The sequence below is a fragment of the Cetorhinus maximus genome, chromosome 20, assembly GCF_964194155.1.
Source record: "Cetorhinus maximus chromosome 20, sCetMax3.hap1.1, whole genome shotgun sequence".
NCBI lineage: Eukaryota > Metazoa > Chordata > Chondrichthyes > Lamniformes > Cetorhinidae > Cetorhinus > Cetorhinus maximus.
The window spans coordinates 88222028-88241958 of record NC_135898.1 but is presented as its reverse complement, the minus strand read 5'-3'; the positions used below and the strand labels follow the sequence as shown (position 1 = coordinate 88241958).

Below are 19931 nucleotides of genomic sequence, written 5' to 3'. Positions count from 1 at the left end.
AAGCTGGGGGCTCCTTGGGACAAAGTAGATTGAGGGGAGTTCTGAAACATGTGTGCCAGGTAAGATGGACAAAGATAAACTGTTCCCATTAGTAGATCGTACAAGGACGAGAGGACACAGATTTAAGGTGTTGAGCAAGGGATGCAAGGGGGCGGTGTTAATGGCCTTGAAGCCGATGCCTACAAGGGCGGTGGGAGCGGAGACAATTTCAACAGGAAATTGGATCGGTGCTTGAGGCAAATGAACCTGCAGAGCTACAGGGATAGAATGGGGGAATGGGACTGACAGACCTACTCTACGGAGAGCCGGCATGGACTCGATGGGCTGAATGGCCACCTTCCATGCTATGGACTGTACGCCTCATTCATGGTTGGCTGCAATCTTCTAATCTAAAGACCCTGAAAAGCAGCAGCCAGACATAGTTACGACAGCATCGCAAAACGTGTGTGAGGGGGTTAACTGAATGACTAGTCTGTATTAGTCATAAATGAACCCAGTAACATGGCAATGAACACCTGGGTTTAAGTTGGAAAAAAGTTTTTATGTAGTTAACTTCAGTTAGCAGTGACTACCCAGGTGTTTTAATACAGGAAAAGCAATCATCTTGAAAGGGGGGGTGGGGGGGGTTTGCAATTAACTAGCCCTTTTACAGGTTAAACTATTACAAGAGTTTGAATTAGTTTTAGGGCTAGCTTTGTTGAACTGAGTAGCAAAAGCTAACAAATGTGATTATATGGTTCAAGCTAAATGTATTTTTGAATGAATTTTCTTGTGCATGAGGAGCACTAGGAACTGAAACACTTACAATTTTAGCCAGATTTCACTGGGTAAGCACTCAAACACACTCCAGTTTGATTAAACGTAAAAGCAAAAAAAACTGCGGATGCTGGAAATCCAAAACAAAAATAAAAATACCTGGGAAAACTCAGCAGGTCTGGCAGCATCTGCGGAGAGGAACACAGTTAACGTTTCGAGAACTGTTCTGTTGTTAAGATGTAAATCTCCCTCTAACCTGCACAAACGCCTTGCCTCAATTCATGCCTCAGTTACCTGCATGTAAAGGGGCAATCACTTCTCACACTTAGAGTTATTAACACAGGCAGTGTAGAATAGAGACACTGCACCTTGATGAGCACATTGAAAGTCATTAAAAATAATACATTTGGCTTAAGGGGTATCTTAAGATATAATCACATCTGCAGGCTTTCGTTACTTGGTTCTACAAAACTGCCTCCTGAAATTAATTCTATTTTGACTTGCAAAAAGGGTGGTTAATGGCAAACCTCCATCTTAAGATTACCTGTGTTAAAGAGAGACGGGGGTGTTAGAACGCTGAGTTATGAGGAAAGGTTGGAGTGACGTAAGCATTTCTGCCTGGAAAGACGGAGCCTGAGAGATCCTCTCGAGGCAAAATAGGATAGGAAATGGAGTGGCCAAGGTACAACTGCAATGTTCCTTTGAATTAAAGCAGTGGGAGCAGGACTAGGGAGAAGCAAAAAGTAACTTTTGGGGATGACGCCATAAATTATTCTTCACAAAAGGAGTGAATAATGAGTAGAATAAACTTCCCGATAGAACAACGGAGGCAAAGAAACACATATTTGTTTGCCTTCATTGGGCTTTATTGCGAGGGAGATGGAGCATATTTAAGAAACTAGATATAATAATGGGGGAGGTGGGGTTTTCCTGGCTGGACAAATGAATGTCCTGCTTCATTCATGGATAAATTCCATACAGTGGAGTGAATGTACTGGTTAGAGATTTGATTGGAATGGACTTAATGGGTAATAAAGAAATATGCGGTTAATGCCAAGGCAGGACAGAGCTGAGTATCTGAGCAGTTCTTGTATGTCGGTCTAAATGGTGATGGGAACTAGACTGGGGTCTTTCTATCAGTTCTACCCTCCTGTATTATTCTTATAGAGGAGACTATAATGCTGCAGAACTATTTGTAAGAAAATGCATTGTCAAAGCGTGGGGGGATGATACGTTAAAGATTAAGGTATCATCAGCCTTTTTTTGAAAAGGAAAGAAAACGTGTGCATTCTTATGGCGCCTTTCACATCTTCAGGACGTGACAGAGCCCTTTACAGCAATGATACACCTTGAAAAAGTAATGTAGGGAAACCCAGCAGACAATTTGTGCACAGCAAGCTCCCACAAACAGCAAAGAGATCACTTGTTTTAGTGAAAGGCAGAACACCACCGATGCTGGGAATCTGAAATAGAAACAGAAAACGTTAGAAAAACTCAGCGGGTCCAGAGGGAAAATCAGGGTTAATGTTTCGGTGTTGATGTCCTTTTATCAGAACTGGGAAAAGTTAGAGATGTAACAGGTTTTGAGCAAGGGGGTGGGTGGGACAAGGACAAAAGGGGGGTCTGTGATAGGATGGAAGACAGGAGAAATTGAATGATAGAAGAGTTATTTCAGACTGTAAACTCTGTCCCCCCCATTTTGTTTCCTTTTCTTTGCATGTTTTGGTTTTTCTCTTACTTTCCCTTTCAGACAGTAGCACACCTACTCTAGGCCATTCCCTTTGGCCATGTGAGACTAACACTTCTCACTTTTCCCAGTTCTGATGAAAGGTCATCGACCTGAAACGCTACCTCTATTTCTCTCTCTACGGGTGCTGTCTGGCCTGCTGAGTATTTCCAGCATTTTCTGTTTTAATATCTGTTTTAGCGATGTTGGTTGAGGGATAAATACTGACGAGAGAGAACTACCTTGACCGTCTCCAGAAAAGCACAACAGGGTGTTTTACATCTACCTGAGGGAGGTCTCTGCTTAACACATCACCTGAAACTCAGCAACTCTGTCAGTGCCGCAATTCCTCAGTATTGCACTGGAGCATTCACCTAGATCTTGTACTCAAATCCCTGGAGTGGGATTTAAACCCAAACCTTCTGACTCAGAGGCAAGAGTATAACCAACTGAGCCACAGGTGATTCTTCAACTGGGTCCCCAAAGGACTACCTATGGCGGGATCTTCCAGTCCCGGCTGCTGGCGGGATTTACCGGTGCTGCCAAAGTCAACGGGCTTTTGGCTGGCTCACCGCGTTACCCCGGGCCCTAATTATGAAACAGAGGCGTAAGAATCTCTCTCACGTTCATTTACTCCCCACCACATTGCCTGTATGTTGGGTCTAAAATAATCAAAATCAGCTCTTATTCAATTTCAAAAACACTCAATCCTGACGCCACAACTGTCCGATACTTTTCACAGGGAAGGGAAAAGTGCCCACGTTTCTGACACTGCTGGAAAGTGTGTGCTTGTGGACGTTGGTTTGGTGACGGGAACGGGGGCTAGGCTGTGAAACCCCCCTGCACCACCACTCCCTCCCTCCACCCACTTGGGCCTAGGATAGTCAAGGCAACTTAGTATCCTGGAAATTGAGCCCCAGAATGAGTCACTACCTGTAGAAAAAAAAATGGGAGACACTTGGGTGGCGGGGGATGCTATATAGGATTTAAAATCCTCACTTATATACCTGTGTAAGATAGGGAAGCAAGTTGTGAGGATCCAAAGGGACATCGACAGGTTGAGCGAGTGGGCAAAAATTTGGCAGGTGGAGTGTAATGTGGGAAAATGTGAGGTTGTCCATTTTGACAGGAAGAATAGAAAAGCAGAATATTAGAATATTATTTAAATGGAGGGAGATTGTAGAACGCTGCGATTTACAGGGATCTGGGTGTCCTGGGATATGAATTGCAAAAGGTTAGCATTGCAGGTACAGCAAATAATTAGGAAGGCAAATGGAATGTTGGGGCATTTATTGCAAGGTGGATGGAGTATAAAAGTCTTGCCCCAGCTGTACAGGGCATTGGTGAGACTATGCCTACAGTACTGTGGACGGTTTTCATCTCCTCTTATTTAAGGAGGGATATACTCGAATTGGAAACAGTTCAGAGAAGGTTCACTAGACTGGTTCCTGGGATGAAGGGATTGCCTTATGAGGAAAGATTGAACTGGTTGGGCCTATACTCACTGGAGCTTAGAAGAAAGGGAGGTGATCTTAATGAAACATACAAGATCCTGAGGCTGCTTGACAGGGTGGACTCAGAAGATGTTTCCCCTCAAGGGAGAATCCAGAACTAGGGGCCACCGTTTCAAGGTAAGGGGTCTCTCATTTAAGACGGAGAATTTCCTCTCTCCAAGGGTCTTTGGAATTCTCTTCCCCAGAGAGCAGTGGAGGCTGGATCATTGAATTTATTCAAGGCTGAGTTAGAGAGCTTTTTGATCGACAAGGGAGTCCAGGGTTATGGGGTGGGGAGTGGGGTGGGGAGTGGGGTGGAGGCAGGCAGGAAAGTGGAGTTTAGGCCACAATCAGATCAGCCATGATCTTATTGAATGGTGGAGCAGACTCGATGGGCCAAATGGCCTATTCGTGCTCCTATTTCTTATGTTCAGAGGACATCTGCATTACATTGGTCATCTTAATGTAACATTTTGGAAAATCAGCATAAGAGAGCTGAGGGTTTAAACATCCTCAATTTAATCTTTAATTAAGATAAGCTGGTTATGCTGTCAAAAATGCTGGTGCCAGGCAATGTTCTCATTAAGCTACACTTAACAGCACCGTGGGTGTGCCTATACCATATGGACTGCAGCGGTTCAAGAAGGCAGCTCACCACCACCTTCTCAATTAGGGATGGGCAATAAATGCTGGCCCAGCCAGCGACGCCCACATCCCATGAACGAATTTAAAAAAAGTCACAGCAGGCTAACAGGTCACTGTTCTGTTATAAATAATGATCTCATGACCATTTCCACATGGCCCCGCCCATTCTAACAGCAATTTTTTTCCACGATCTCCGATGTATCTATAACTAATAAATCAAAATGTTCAAAGGAAACAAAAAAAAACACAATTTCTTAAACGTCCCTATGATCTTTCTCCCCTCCTGCCCATCCTGAACCCTAGGTTGTTCACAATAGTGTCCACGGGATGAATCTATAATTGCTGGTGACTCCAGGAAAATCCCAGGCCCTAATTGGTTGTTGTAAGATGGGGATTTATTAACTGGGAAGGTAGGGGGGGAAGCAGGAGAGGATTATCATCTTGGATATGAAATTGTTTTCCAGTTAAACACAGAGCTTTTGAAAACAAGCGGGGCAGAATTTTCACACATCAGGCCGGGAATTTCCTCGAAGCCCTGTTGTTGTGGTAACTTCCCCAGAAACCCAAGTTACGTGTGTAAAAGGAGTTTCCATCCCACTTCTGACCTAGTTACATCAGTGAGGGTAATTGCGTTGGATAAATAGCGTCTGTCAGAAAGTTCCTCTTTAGGCAGCCAGGGCGGCTATTGTGTATAATTTCAACTCTGGCCACACTACTGCTTTAAAACCAGTGCAAAGCAATCCGGATGTGCATCGACATCTGATTCAGGTCAGCACCCAATGTTCCCTCTAACTTCTGCTTGCTGTGCACGGCCAGCTCGTTGCACTGTGTGGTCCCTTTAAGATTGGTACACAGCCGTGAATCTTAAAGGGGCCATCGTTGAGCGCGGGCCTGATCGTCCCCTGCATGGCTCATTCCCGATTTTTGCCCTGGGCCGCAACCCATTCAGCTTAGTGGGAACATTGGTCAGCGCCTAATGCCCATTGCTCCCCCTAGCCATTCCCCCCTCACCAAGCACAATAAAGAAGATGCTGACGAGAGGTCACTAGCCTGAAATGGTAACTCTGTTTTTCTCTCCACAGCTGCTGCCTGACCTGCGGAGTGTTTCCAGCATTTTCTGTTTTCATTACACTAATTTTTAAAAATTACACTTGCATTAATGTCGCACCTTTTCACCATCTCAGGATGTCCCACACACTTTACAGTCGATGAAATGTTGCCACTGTTGCAGTGTAGGAAAAGTGACAACCAATTTGTGCACAGCAAGCTCCCACAAGCAGCAGTGGGACAGTGACCAGATAATCTGTTTCAGTGATGTTAGATGAGAGATAAATATTGGCTGGAACCCCTTCTGGGAACTCTCACATCTCCTTTGAAATGGTATCTTTCACATCCACTGAGAGGGCAGAGAAGGCTTCGGTATAACATCTCATCTGAAAGTCAGCACCCCTGACAGTGCAGTATTCCCTCAGTACTGCATTGGAGTGTCAGCCTAGGTTATGGGTTCAGGTCTCTGGAGTGGAAGATGACCCCAGAACCTTCTGAATTCAGCAATGAGAATGCTACCAACTTGAACTTCACAGCGGCTGTAGTATAACTACAGTTAAGTCAACCTCATACTTTAAAAACATTCAAAGTCCCCATTTCTAAGCAAACATGGACAGAGCTATACTTGTCATTAGCTCTGCACTTAATGCAACCTGTGGTATAACTCTGCTCTGCTGATTAAATATCAACCGCTTCAGATAGCAGTTCAAGAACAGCACCTGTGTATAATTTCAACTATAGTTGTATCAGTCACTTGGTCTGCATTTCCCAATGAGGATTTAACACACACCAGTAAACAATTATCACTACAGAGTTAAAATTTTCCAATTTAGCTAGTTATTAGGAGCAGATGCACTAATGTTTGCTAGTCTGCCAGTATTGGAGACTCTTTGTGTCTCCAGCACTAAAAGCCCAATTCCAACCAGGTTTTATGGAGCAGTGTTGGAAATCATTTGCATAATGCATTTGTTTCCAACAGCAGCAATAATTAGCCAAGGAACAGCAGGATGAATGGAAGACACACCCACGGAGAGGGCGGATTGTTGGGAGCAAACCTCCATTGTATTGTGAGTCACTCTATCAAATGCAAGACTATTTAACTGTTTATCTATAACAGGTTAATTCTTCTTTCACTTAATAGACTAGTACACCTCCTGTTGGAATGCCCACCTTAAACCCTAACCAAAGTCACAGTTGACATCTTCTATCGTAGTGACCATGGTGTAATATTCCTTGTTATTCTCCTCGATCTATTTGCAACCTTTGCCACTGTCACACACAACATTCTACACCAACGCCTTCACTCTGTTGTCAAGTTCAGCTGGATTGCACTAGCTTTATTCCATTCTTACCTATCTTATGACCGGAGCATCTTCCACCAATGGTATCTCCGCTGATCTTCCAATGTTATCTCCATTGCCTTGCCAAGGATCTCTTACTGCTCTTTCAACATCTCCCAAGCCATGTTGTTTTAAGATACTGAAAACTATCTAAATTGCTTCCCTGCTGGTGACAAGCACAAGCTAGTTGGTTTCATGTCTTGTGCAATCTTAGTCAGAGCCGTAAGCAACACATCCCTACACTGCCAGATCATGTGCCACAGAGAAACTGCTTTCCGATGATCATGTAATGACTATTTTGCAATCAAGCAAGAGTCAGGTACATGAGGATTCTAAACCTTCCAGATCCTCCAGTAATGCAATTGTCTGAAGTATAAATTGCGTATCCAGTTGGCACCAATGTTCTTACCTCTGTTGAGAGTGCCAGGTCTGTTGGGAAAACTCTGGGGTATGAATATATGTTCTTTTCCTTTTTCCCTGAAGGTAGACTGGTGTGGTTATGTGGGAGGGGCACAGGAGAACTACTGTCGATAGAGGTCCTCCTAAACATGGACTCACCTAACCCAAGTTTCATCTCAAACTTGATGGATCTTGGTCTTCTGATTCTATGAAGAGTTGCTGTTTTCCAATCATGTAACAATGCAGTTAGCGTTACAGTAGAGTTATTCTGGAGTCAACAGTTCAATTTCTGATACGGAGTTAAAAACTTATTTTTAATACATAGGAATCTAAATGAAGGGCCAGTACCCATGAACGTAAACCAGAGACAAGGTTACAGCATTGTGAGTTTGAGACTAACCAAGTGCTTCCCAAACGTTTTCCCACTGTGACCCTGTTGTAATGCTTTTAAATTGATGTGACCCTTGAGTGTGATTGGTGGGGGTGGGAGGAGATGGTGGTGGGGGGTGGGAGTGGGGGGAAAATAAGATACCGTTTTAAAGGCTCTGAACTTCCCCTGAATTAAGCGCCAGCAACTGAGAGAGAGATTCCTCTGCCCTCTACGTAATATCAAAGCCATCTCCCTCCTGCTATTCCACTCTTCCAGTCACTGCTCGTCTACCGCTCATCCTGTTCCTCTCTGACCCTACCACTGATCACCTCCCTCTCTGACCCTACCACTGATCACCTCCCTCCCCGACCCTACCACTGATCGCCTCCCTCCCCCTCCCCGACCCTACCACTGATCGCCTCCCTCCCCCTCCCCGACCCTACCACTGATCGCCTCCCTCCCCCTCCCCGACCCTACCACAGATCGCCTCCCTCCCCCTCCCCGACCCTACCACAGATCGCCTCCCTCCCCCTCCCCGACCCTACCACTGATCACCTCCCTCCCCGACCCTACCACTGATCGCCTCCCTCCCCCTCCCCGACCCTACCACTGATCGCCTCCCTCCCCCTCTCCGACCTTACCACTGATCACCTCCCTCCCCCTCTCCGACCCTACCACTGATCGCCTCCCTCCCCCTCTCCGACCTTACCACTGATCGCCTCCCTCCCCCTCTCCGACCCTACCACTGATCACCTCCCTCCCCCTCTCCGACCCTACCACTGATCGCCTCCCTCCCTCACCGACCCTACCACTGATCACCTCCCTCCCCCTCTCCGACCCTACCACTGATCACCTCCCTCCCCGACCCTACCACTGATCGCCTCCCTCCCCCTCCCCGACCCTACCACTGATCGCCTCCCTCCCCCTTGCCGACCCTACCACTGATCGCCTCCCTCCCTCACCGACCCTGCCACTCGCCACCTCCTTCGCCGACCCTACCACTGATCGCCTCCCTCCCCCTCGCCGACCTTACCACTGATCGCCTCCCTCCCTCGCCGACCCTGCCACTTGCCACCTCCCTCGCCGACCCTGCCACTTGACACCTCCCTCCTTGACCCTGCCGCTCACCACCTCCCTCCTTGACCCTGCCACTCGCCACCTCCCTCCTTGACCCTGCCACTCGCCGGTTCCTTCCCCTTTGGTGGCCCTGCCACTTGCTGCATCCCTTGATCAAACTCAAGGCAGTAAAATGGAGGCCTAGCTCCAGTAGACCTCACAATGACCAGCCAGACTCTTGCTGTAGAGCATGCGGGGGAGTTTATCTGTCTAAGTGACCAATTGTGAAGGCTCCATTAGGCTGCTCCACAGCCACCGTTACAATCTCAGACCCTGAGACCCCCTAAACTTTCTCCTACAACTCCTCGGGGGTTCTCGACCCATGGGTTGGGCACCTCCGCTCTAACCCATTCTCGAGCCAGGACTGAATAATTACTCTTATCACCCAAACTCCTGGAAGATGCTTGACTGAACAGAGGTGTAAAAATGTCTTCAGAAACTTGGTTCGAACTGGGTGTGAAATGACAGATCCCGTCTGCTGCACTGCTTTCCATGCCCGTGTTTATAGCATCTTTGTTTTCTGTGATGCAAAACTATTTTCTTGTGTACCCACAGTGCTCCTCAACCACAATAAGAATCTAACAGTTTCTCAGCTAACCACACAACGCAATTATGTTCAGAGCTGGAACTGACAAATCTAAGATTTCTGTTGATGGAATTTGCAAAACAGTGGTCAGACAGTCTTGTCAAGAGGAAAAATCTACATCATAGGATTACAGACGATGTTGCTGTGGTGTCGTTGGTAACAATCTCACTTCTAAGTCACAAGTCCCACTTCAGAGGTTGTGAGCACGAAGGTCTAAGCTGATACTCCCGTGCTGTGTCGAGGAAGTGTTGCAATGCTGCCTTTCAGGTGACCTATTAAATTGAGATACCTAATGCTCTCTCAGGTGACTGTGCAAAAATCCCCTTGCACTGTTCTTATGAAGAAGGGAAGGGGTCCTATCCCTGGTGTCCTAACCAACATCTATCCCTGAATCGACATCACTACAACAGATTATCTGGCCATTATCGGATTGACATTTATGGGAGCTTGCTGTGCACACACTGGCTGCTGTGTTTCCTGCATTACAATGACTACACTTCAAAAAAGTACTTCATTGACTATGAAGCACTTCGTCATGGTCTGAGGTCATGAAAGGTGCAATATGAACACAAGTTCCTTGACACCCTGATGACACTTGCCGCAAAAAGTTATCTCCTCAATCCAATTTACTGTTGTAAAGTCACAATGGCACAGAATGTGGCCATTCAGCCCATTGAATCCATGCTGGCCCTCTTCTCCATCTAAAACACTGACTTATGCTTAGGTACAGTTTCACGTTTGCCAGTACCTTACCTAGGAGGCCGTTCTTCAAGTGTGCGCCTAGCCAATGCGTGTCAGCTGTGGTGAGCATCACCCTTGAATTCAATCCTCTCCTCACCCAACATCTTTACCAGCAGAGATCACTGGAGCGCAGCCAAGGGGCCGATAACTATTTCCCCTCCCCAGTCCAGGGGTGCTGAGGGCAGTTTTGCCCCAGATCAAACAAGCCAACACACCCCTTGATGATCGTATCTGGATTCTTCTTGCTCTGTTGGTCTCAGCACCACACCAGATGGAATATTTACCTAAGTAGGCCAATGGGCAACCTGAATGATCTGTCTCTTTTAAACCTTGTTTTATAGAGGACTGCAGGGTATAATCAGTGCTGACCATTTCTCATACAGCTACTGGAGAAATTCAATGGCATTCTCCAAGATTTCCTTCATTCGGCAAGTCCAATAATTAAATGGGAGGTGAAGGGAGGAAGCAGCCTTGCTATATTTTAATTTTGATTTGGGGGAAAAAAATAAGCCAGAAAAATAACAGGAAAGTGTTTTGTTTTAAATTAAGACTTGAGGAGAGGGCTGATGTTAAAAGTTGGTGGCGTTAATGGTTTTCATTAAAGCGAGGATCAAGGGCTTGGTTTCCCGAAAGCCCCATTGCTTTATAGTGAATTTTTATAAGCCTGTGGGTATATCGAGTCAACCCAGTAACAGCTCAGTTAACCCCTTCATCAGCTTTATGTACTGGCTGAGACAGGTTTGCAGTCCACTTGGGTCCGATTGGATGTCGGTTTGTGCCATGGCTTTAAAATGACAAGATATAGGACTTCAGGAGAGATCTTGCTGAACTGCTTCTGTCCACCCCCGTGTTTGTCATTTATATAGTCCTGCAAGGAGAAAAGTTAATGCACAAAAAATGCCAGCAGAGTGAACCAAAATAAAAGCTTTACACTGTTTTCCATGTGCCATAAGCTAAGGGTCAGTTGGTGGCACACTTGCCACTAAGATAGAAAGTTGTGGGTTTGAGTTCCACTCCAGGACTTGAGTACAATAATCTTGACTGACCCTCCAGTGCAGAATTGAGGAAGTGCTGCATTGCCAGAGGCACTGTCTTTCAGGTCAGATGTTAAACCAAGACCCCCACCTGCCCTCTGAGGTAAAGGATCCCATGGAGCTATTTTGAAGACGAGTGGAGTGGGGGATGGGGCAGGCATTCTCCCCGGTATCCTGGCCAATATTTATCCCTCAGTCAACATCCCCCAAAACAGATTATCTGGCCATTATCACATTAATGCATGTAGGAGTTTGTTGCGCTGTGTTTCCTACATTACAACAGTGACTACATTTCAAAAAGGATATCATTGGCTGTAATGTGTTTTGGGACATTCAGCGGACACAGAAAAACGCAACATTAATGCTAGTCTTGCTTTCCTTTCTTTCATTTAATTCAAAACTAAAAATAATGGCGATTTGGCTTTGCTAGGAGTCTCAGTACAAGTCTACGATGGTCTTGCATTACCCCCTGGGCACCAACATTGGAAGCCGTGGGGCCACAGCATTAGGTGCTTTGTCAGATCAGAGTGCTCTCAGCTCTTCCAGTACGAGGGTGCCCATGTTCCAGACTGGTGGGATCCGCAAGGCCACAGTCATAGAGGTATCGCTCCATAAGTTGGCAGAATCTTAGAAACCTGCAGCACTGAAGAAAGCTGTTGGGCATCTCGTACCTGCACTGGCATTCTTGAAGGACTTGCTCACTCTCCTCGCTCCTCTCTCCTCCATTTTAAATCTATCTTTTTCCAATTATTCACCCATTTCCCTTTTTTGAAAGCTATTACGGGATTTTGCTCTCTCACCCTGTGTTTTTGGTGGGACAATCCACGTGTTCGACATGCTCATCCATGGATGCATTTAAAGGGAAGCTAGATAGATACCTGTGTAGGTACAAGGGTTATGTTGAAAGAGTTAGATGAAGTAGAGTGAGAGAGGTTTTTGTGGAGCACAAGACCAACATAGCCCAGTTGGCCTGTTCCTGTGCTGTGCATCCTATGTAAAACTACACCCACTACATAAATAAGACCACTCCTCGCCTGACTGAACATGAAGACAGATATGCAGGGATTGACTTTCCTTCATTGTCCCTCCAACGACATAGCCGCACTGAGTGAGGGGGAGTAAAAGAGGGAGAAAGTGAATGAGAGAGGATGAGAGGAAGTGGTAGGGAAAGAGAGATGAGGTGGGAGGGAGGGAGAAAAAGGCTGAGAGCGTGCGAGAGAGAAAGAGAAAAGGAGGGAAAGAGATAAAGGGTGTGAGGAACAGAAAAAGAGAGGGATTTGTACCCACCCCAAGCCTGTAGCCCTGATTTTTCCAATGCAAGATGGATTTCCATAATTTGCTGGGATTCCTGGCTGCATTTGGGGACATGGCCTCAAGAGTGGGAGAGGAAACCATGGCTGCAGGCTGTGGGGTAATGTGCAGAGCAACCGATGAAATGTAAGTACTTCATAATAATTCAGAATAATTCCCAGCACTCAAATGGCTCCTGAATTTTAAATCCTCCTCCACACGCCTTAGCAACCCCAGGGGGTAACTTGGACTTTTGGGTGATATTGAGTAAAATGAGTGATTTTGGTTCAACCACGTCTCTCACGCCTTTCATTTCCATTGTCTGTTGGAAAGGTGTATAACGTGGCTGGTCTGATATCATCCCTTTTGCACGAAGAGTCAAAATGATCATCACTGTTCCTGATGGATAGCATTGCTCTGTAACGAATTACAGGAACTTCCCCGTCGTGCGCATTTCGTCTCGATATCCACACCCATACTTGGGAGGAACGTGTCAAATGCCCCAATGTCAATTCCAATCCCAGAATTAGAGCTGGATGTTGGGGAGACAACATTCCCGATGCTTCTGCCCAGGCCCAGAGGTCTTATTAGGATTGCCAACCCTGCAGAATTGCCCTGGAGCGCCCAGGACCTAAAGGTTAATGTCTCAGACACTGTTGTGAGCAAGACAGGAGAAAAATCATAGTGAGAAAAAAAAATCCAGTGATGAAGAGTTGGTTTATTATTGCTGAGAAAAGACATTTAGTCAATCAATAATAAGTTGTTGCTTCCCCCGACATTGGTATTCTTGTGATTGTCCTGATGAGTGCAAGATGAAAAGCTTTGACAAAATGTCGTTTCTCAGCAATACTCAAGTATATCGGAGGTCATATTTACCAGCTACTGGTAATTGTCAACCATTTCCGGTTGAACAGCAGCCTTTAAAGAGACTGGAGGCTATTTTTTTATTTAATTTTAAGTTGCTGTGCAATTAAAGGGGAAAAAGTGTTTGGCAAAGCTTCTCGATTGGCTGGAGAGATGACTCACCATCTTCACCATGATGCCATCAGAGGGTGGATTTTCTGAGCGAGGTCTGCTGCCAATGTGCGTGAGTAAAGTGTAAACTGTGTGACATATCGGTGCGCACTGTCAGCCAGCGAGGTATCTAACCAGAGGTGACAACTGGGGAAACCTACCCTTACAGGCAATGATGTGACCTGTTTCAATGTGGTTTATGCCCTCTCATCACAAATTTGCAATGAAATAAAGAATGGTTTGTCAGATACCTTGTGCATGAAGATGTAACCCTTTAAAGTACCACCCATGAAGTTAATACTCCTTTAAAATTTCTCATGAAGATATATTCCTTTAATACTCCCCCCCATGAAGATAGTGCCCTTTGATACCCCTCCATGCAGAAAGTACCATTTTAACCATCCCACCCATCCCCAATAAAGGAGGAACTCCTTACAATTGTACTCTGCTGTGGAGGCCTCCATGGTCAAATAGTCAACCTGACCCCATGGATAAAGAATAGTCGCTCGGGTGTGATGCTTTAACATGGTTGATGCAATCACGTAACAGAATAAATCACCACCTTTTCTCCGTGAGGGGGAGAGGAGAACTGGATAAGGCAGAGAGTTTGTCTATAACCTTAACGTAAATGCTGTAAGCTCATTTTGTTTCCTTCATATTCTCATTCTGAGAAAAGGAATTTCAATCAATGGGTATTTGTGGGTTCTTTTCCAACCAGCTGGCTTTTAGCCCAACGAGTGAATGTGATAGCTGGTTCCAGTCTGAAGATTTTGACCTACTTTATGCTAATCTCATATGTTGAATTCAAACTGCGTTGATGTTTAAATTTGGAAGAGTGAAGGTGTTAAAGGGACAGCATTTGTGCGTGGGGGGGGGAAGTGGGGAGAGTCACGACATTCCAGGCAGGATGGTATCACCCACTGGCAGGACAGTGAAGAGGCTCTGTAACATCGTTACAACATTTGCATCGTTACATTTTCTGTGTTGTAGAAGACAAGCCTTAGTTTGCAGTTGGTGGCGTAGCAAGGGCGCTTGCCTCTGACCTTGAATTAAGTCTCACTGAGAGATGGAAAGCTCTCTTTGGCGAGAATTTCACCTCTATCGTCATGCAGTGTTACGACTGCAACGATTGCACTGTTCTTTACTAGGGGATTCTCAGCATGGCACTAGTGATTTCATCAGGCTGTCCAAGCAGCCAATCACGTGAAAGGATTTTCACAGACAGCCCAGCCAGGAAACAAAAAGCAGTAAAATAAAATAACTTGTAAAAATGTTTACATAGAGCCAGGGCCAGTGCAAGAGTATTAGGCATACTGGGTGAACCTTCAGCTTTGTGCCCCCAACCCCAAAATTAGTTTTCAAAAATGAATATTGTGCATTCGTATAAATGAAAATGTTGCATTTATAATTACAGATTTATTTTACATGGAAAAGGAGAATATTATAATACTGATTGTACATTCTCATTATTCAACATTTTTCATAGGATATGTACAAGAAGAAATGCACATTACAATGGCCAGGATCCAGGATCTTTGGGGCAGGGAACAGGGCCTGCTCGCCAACGTGTAAAATGTCGCGGGATGACATCAGGCGGAACTCCCGACATCACCCCGCGTCATTTCAATTTTCAGGTTGGCAGGGGGCCCAGCCGAATCAGCTGTGCTCCCGCCGACCTGTTAATGACCTATTGAGGCCATTTCAAAAGTAATTGAGATAATTAATGGACCTGCCCGTCCAACCTTAAGGTTGGCGGGCAGGTCGGGAGCCCTGGCAGGCTTCTGAAAAAGCATCAAACCCTCATCCACGGGGCGGGATGAGGTTTCATGAGAATTTAAAAAATTTGAATAAATGCTTTAAAGTGATGGACATGTCCCAACTCATGCGACAGTGTCACACGAGGGGACATGTCAGGGAAATTTTATTTTTGCACCTTCACCATTTTTAAATTTGGCACCGATCTCCCTGAGGCAGCGCCTTGCCTCAGGGAGATGAGTGCACTCTTTTATGTACATGAGTGAAGGAGCGCACTCTCGGCTGAGGGATTCCCCCCGCCCGCACAGGGAACGCATAGCGCTTCCTGGCAGACATCACGCTGGCTGGGCCTTAATTGGCCCGCCCACACAAAATGGCGGCATGCCCCCCAATTGGGGGCGCCGATCAGAGGCGCGCCCACCCGCACCTGCTCCTGCCCTTCCCCCCACAACGGGTGGGGGGAGGGAAAATTCTTCCCATGTAATACAGCTCACAATGATGTAATACTATCTGTTCCTGCAACAGCTACTAGACGATTTTATGCACAATTTACATAATCGGTAATCATTACGACAGAGTGAGCTGGATTAAATTATGGTTTGGAATGGTCATGTAGATGTGCAAATTTGTAAAACTGTTGCATAAACAGAACGAGGGATATGATATGAAATTTTGGGAGAGACGGCAATGTAAATACATAGAAATCTGTATGTATGTCAGTACATGTGGGTGTATATCAGTAGATCGAGACCTTTCATTCCCTGAAGCCTGTGTTTGCATATGTAGTTTCGTGAATAGTTAATTCAGTTTTTTGCTGGCCCCCAACCCCCCAAATTTTGCCGCTCTAGGCCACCACCTAGTTTGCCAAATGGTTGCACCAGGCCTTGCATAGAACAAATAAAAATTGCAACATAAAGTTGGGGGAAGGTAAAACCTGAAATTATTATTATTATTAATAAATAATTATCATTATTAAATTATTCTGAAATTTATTGTGTTGTAAAAGCCCATCTGGTTCGATAATGTCCTTTTTAGGGAAGGAAATCTGCTGTCCTTACCTGGTCTGGGCCTACATGTGACTCCAGACCCCACAGCAATGGGGTTGACTCTTAACTGCCCTCTGAAATGGCCTAGCAAGCTATCCAGTTCATGGGCAATAAGGGATGGGCAACAAATGCTGGCCTTGGCATCGATGCCCATATCCCAATAAAAGGAAATAGAAAAAAAGGAATTGGAGCCATAGGGAACCCTCATTGGGAAATTAGCTAAACTCGTGTAACTTTTGGTTAATGGCTCTCCCTCTACTTAAGTGCAGAATAAGCCGGTGATTTGGAGAAAATCCTGAGTCATTACACCAGCGGAGTAAATTGTCCCCAGCTGTAGCACACTCTCCACACTGTGGGCTGCAGATAAACCTACCCGTCCAGCAAGGCAGCAGCATTTCTCCTTGGCCGGCCAATGTTCGGCCCGTACAGGCTGGCTTTGGTGTAGAATCGGACAGACTGCAGCAAGTTCTTGAGCTGGATGTAGTCCCTTCCCAGCTGGGTCCCGTTAATCGTCCTCCCCACCGTGGTGCGATAGCTGTTGGGCTCTGCGGAAATATTGCGAAACACGTATGTGTGAGAGAAGGAAAGAAAAAGCTTGGTGCCGTTCGATCAGGTGTCGTAACCCAGGAACACATCAAGCTACTGAAAACCTCCGCTGCCTCCCCCTTTTTTAAACTCTTCTCATTTATAACATGCATTTGGTGAACTGTCAGGAAAAGTGGAGCTTCTAAGGTTACGTCTAGTTTGCTGGTTTATATCTGGCACAATGCGATCAAGAAATTGTTTAATGCTGTAACAAATCGGAAAAAGCGGTTTCAAGAATTGCAGAACGCCTTTTATATGTGGCTCAATTATTAATAAAAGATCTTTTAAAGTACACGGAGTCATACTCCCCGTAGGTACATCAAAGAAAACACGTTATTCTTCAGATCCCCACTGCATTCTCCACTATAAATCCCCACTGTTTCTGACATCTCCTCTATCATCGTCATTCACACAGCATGAAGTAGCCTTTATTTTTTCATGCTCTTCATGCCTGCTTCTGTATGATTCATACTGTAACACAGCAGGAACGACCCACTGAGGAAGAAAGGACTCATGTGTGTAAAGTGCCTCTTACATCATCAGGACAACCCCGAGTGGCAGGCCAGCCAATCAATTTCTCATGAAGTGCAGTCAGTGCTTGCAATGCAGTAAATTGCAGTACACGAGGTAAATGGCCACTTAACCTGTAGTTGGCAGCAATGTTTGAGGGATGAATGTTGGTCAGGACAGTGGGCGAACGCCCCTTCACTTTAAATAGCCAGGCGGGTTCCTTTTCACTACCTTTCTTTAAATATATTCTCACATTGAGGCCCGCATTCATTGTCCCACATTAGTTGCATAGGGTTGCCCAACTGAGATTAAATGTTTTCCTGGAGGTTTTATCGCGTGATTTTCCCCCACACTCCAGTCGACCAACACATCCATCCTTGTGATGTACTACCTTCCTACGCCAAAGACTCATTATCCAATTAGATGATGCTTGACTATTGGCCAAACAGCCTTTTCTCCCCGTTTTCAATATTTTGATGTCTGGTAAAGAGAAATGCTCAAACAAAATGACAAAGAAGAGCAATCTTCTCTAATGTCTTGATGATTTTCCTCTAGGGTTGCAGAAAGCAGTGTCCTGGAGATTGATCTTCCATTCCTGGAGACTCCCGCTCGATCCCAGAGGGTTGCCAACCCTATCGTTGCCTTCAGTTGACACAAGCGCAGATAAGTATGAGTCTTCTGGAGGGACGGCCAGGGAGAAAAGTTCATGCTCAATGGAGAGACGCTAATGGTGCGAATGAACACAGGAGATAAAAGGTTCACACACATTAGGTGTTAATGGGAAGCACTCTTGCCTCTCAGTCAGAAGGTTTTGGTTCAGGTCCTACACCAGACACTTGAGCATATAGTCTAGTCTGGCACTCCATTGCAGTACTAAGGGAGTGCTGCATTGTCAGAAATGCCGACTTTTGGGTGAAACATTAAACTGAGGCCCTGCCTGCCCTGTCAGGTGTGTGTAAAAGATCCCATAGCACTTGGTGAAAGAAGAGGAATCGAGTCCTCCCTGGTGTCCCGGCCAATATTTATCCCTCAACCTACATCACTAAAACAGATTATCTCGTCATTATCAGATTACTGTTTGTGGGAGCTTGCTGTGCACAAATTGGCTGCCATGTTTCCTGCATTACAACACAATGACTACACTTCAAAGCGCCTCAGTGGCTGTAGCAAGTTTGCAATGTCTTGAGGTCATGAAAGGTGCTGCGTAAATGCAAGAATTTCTTTCTTGTAATTCTCTGAAGGTATGAGTGCAGGTAGATAAAATCAGAAATTAGATCAATGGCATTTTGAGCATTTTAAGTAGCAGCATAAAGGTATAAGGGGAAGGAAGTAAAGAGAGAAAAGCATTGGTCAGGCAATAGTTATAATGCTGCAAGTTTGGGTATCTCACTATTAGAAACCATTGAGAAAGTACAGGGCAGATTCATCAGGATGATGTTTGAGTACAAATTTTAGGAGTGGGGGGAGACTTCAGCTACTGGGACTGATTCCCCCTAGAGTAGAGAAAGCTAAATGGAGACGTAAAGGATATTTTTAAAATCATTAAGGACGGAGTTTTATACCGGCGAGATTTTACAGCCCGTCCAAAGTCAATGGACTTTTGAAAGGCTCTCCGCATTTTCCGGCCCCACCCCCGTCATGAGGGGGCCATAAAATTGTGCCCCAGGGTGACGACAGGGAAAGAAATGTTTTTCTGGTTAAGGAGTCACTTCTGCAAGATTATCAATTTAAAATTGTCTTAAAGACAAGAGATGTGCAGTAATTTCTTTTAAACTGAAGGTTGCTGGAGCTTGTGGATACTTCGCTACAGGGTGCGAGACAGAGACCATTGCATCTTTTAAAGGTAAATTGGATAAATATTTGTTATCAAACGAAATAGGGCTCTGAGGAAAGAGTGGGGCAGGATTGACTTGGGATTCCCTAGCAACCCAAAAGGGAAAAAACAGTTAAGACCAGTACTCTTATTCACCAGAACAAAAACTGAAACAGAAATACCTGGAAAAACTCAGCAGGGTCATGAGGACTCGAAACGTCAACTGTGCTCTTCTCCACCGATGAGAAGGGTCATGAGGACTCGAAATGTCAACTGTGCTCTTCTCCGCCGATGAGAAGGGTCATGAGGACTCGAAACGTCAACTGTGCTCTTCTCCGCCGATGAGAAGGGTCATGAGGACTCGAAACGTCAACTGTACTCTTCTCCGCCGATGAGAAGGGTCATGAGGACTCGAAACGTCAACTGTGCTCTTCTCCACCGATGAGAAGGGTCATGAGGACTCGAAACGTCAACTGTGCTCTCCTCCGCCGATGCTGCCAGACCTGCTGAGTTTTTCCAGGTATTTCTGTTTCTGTTTTTGTTTTGGATTTCCAGCATCCGCAGTTTTTCGTTTTTATCTCTTATTCCCCAGTTTTTACTGGTGTTCCATTTTGAAGTATAGGAGACCAGTTCACACCAGTATTCCAATTTCCCAGTTTTGACTT

General features: G+C 45.5%; 1 protein-coding gene across 2 annotated transcripts in view; it reads right to left on the bottom strand.

The window, feature by feature from the left end:
* The window catches only part of hpse2 (heparanase 2), a 342759-nt gene that overhangs the window by 127472 nt on the left and 195356 nt on the right, over positions 1-19931 (bottom strand). For both annotated transcript variants that reach the window (XM_078565124.1, XM_078565125.1), the window contains exon 5: positions 16732-16903. In XM_078565124.1, the coding sequence (XP_078421250.1) occupies positions 16732-16903 (172 nt within the window). The remainder of the gene's footprint in view (positions 1-16731; positions 16904-19931) is intronic.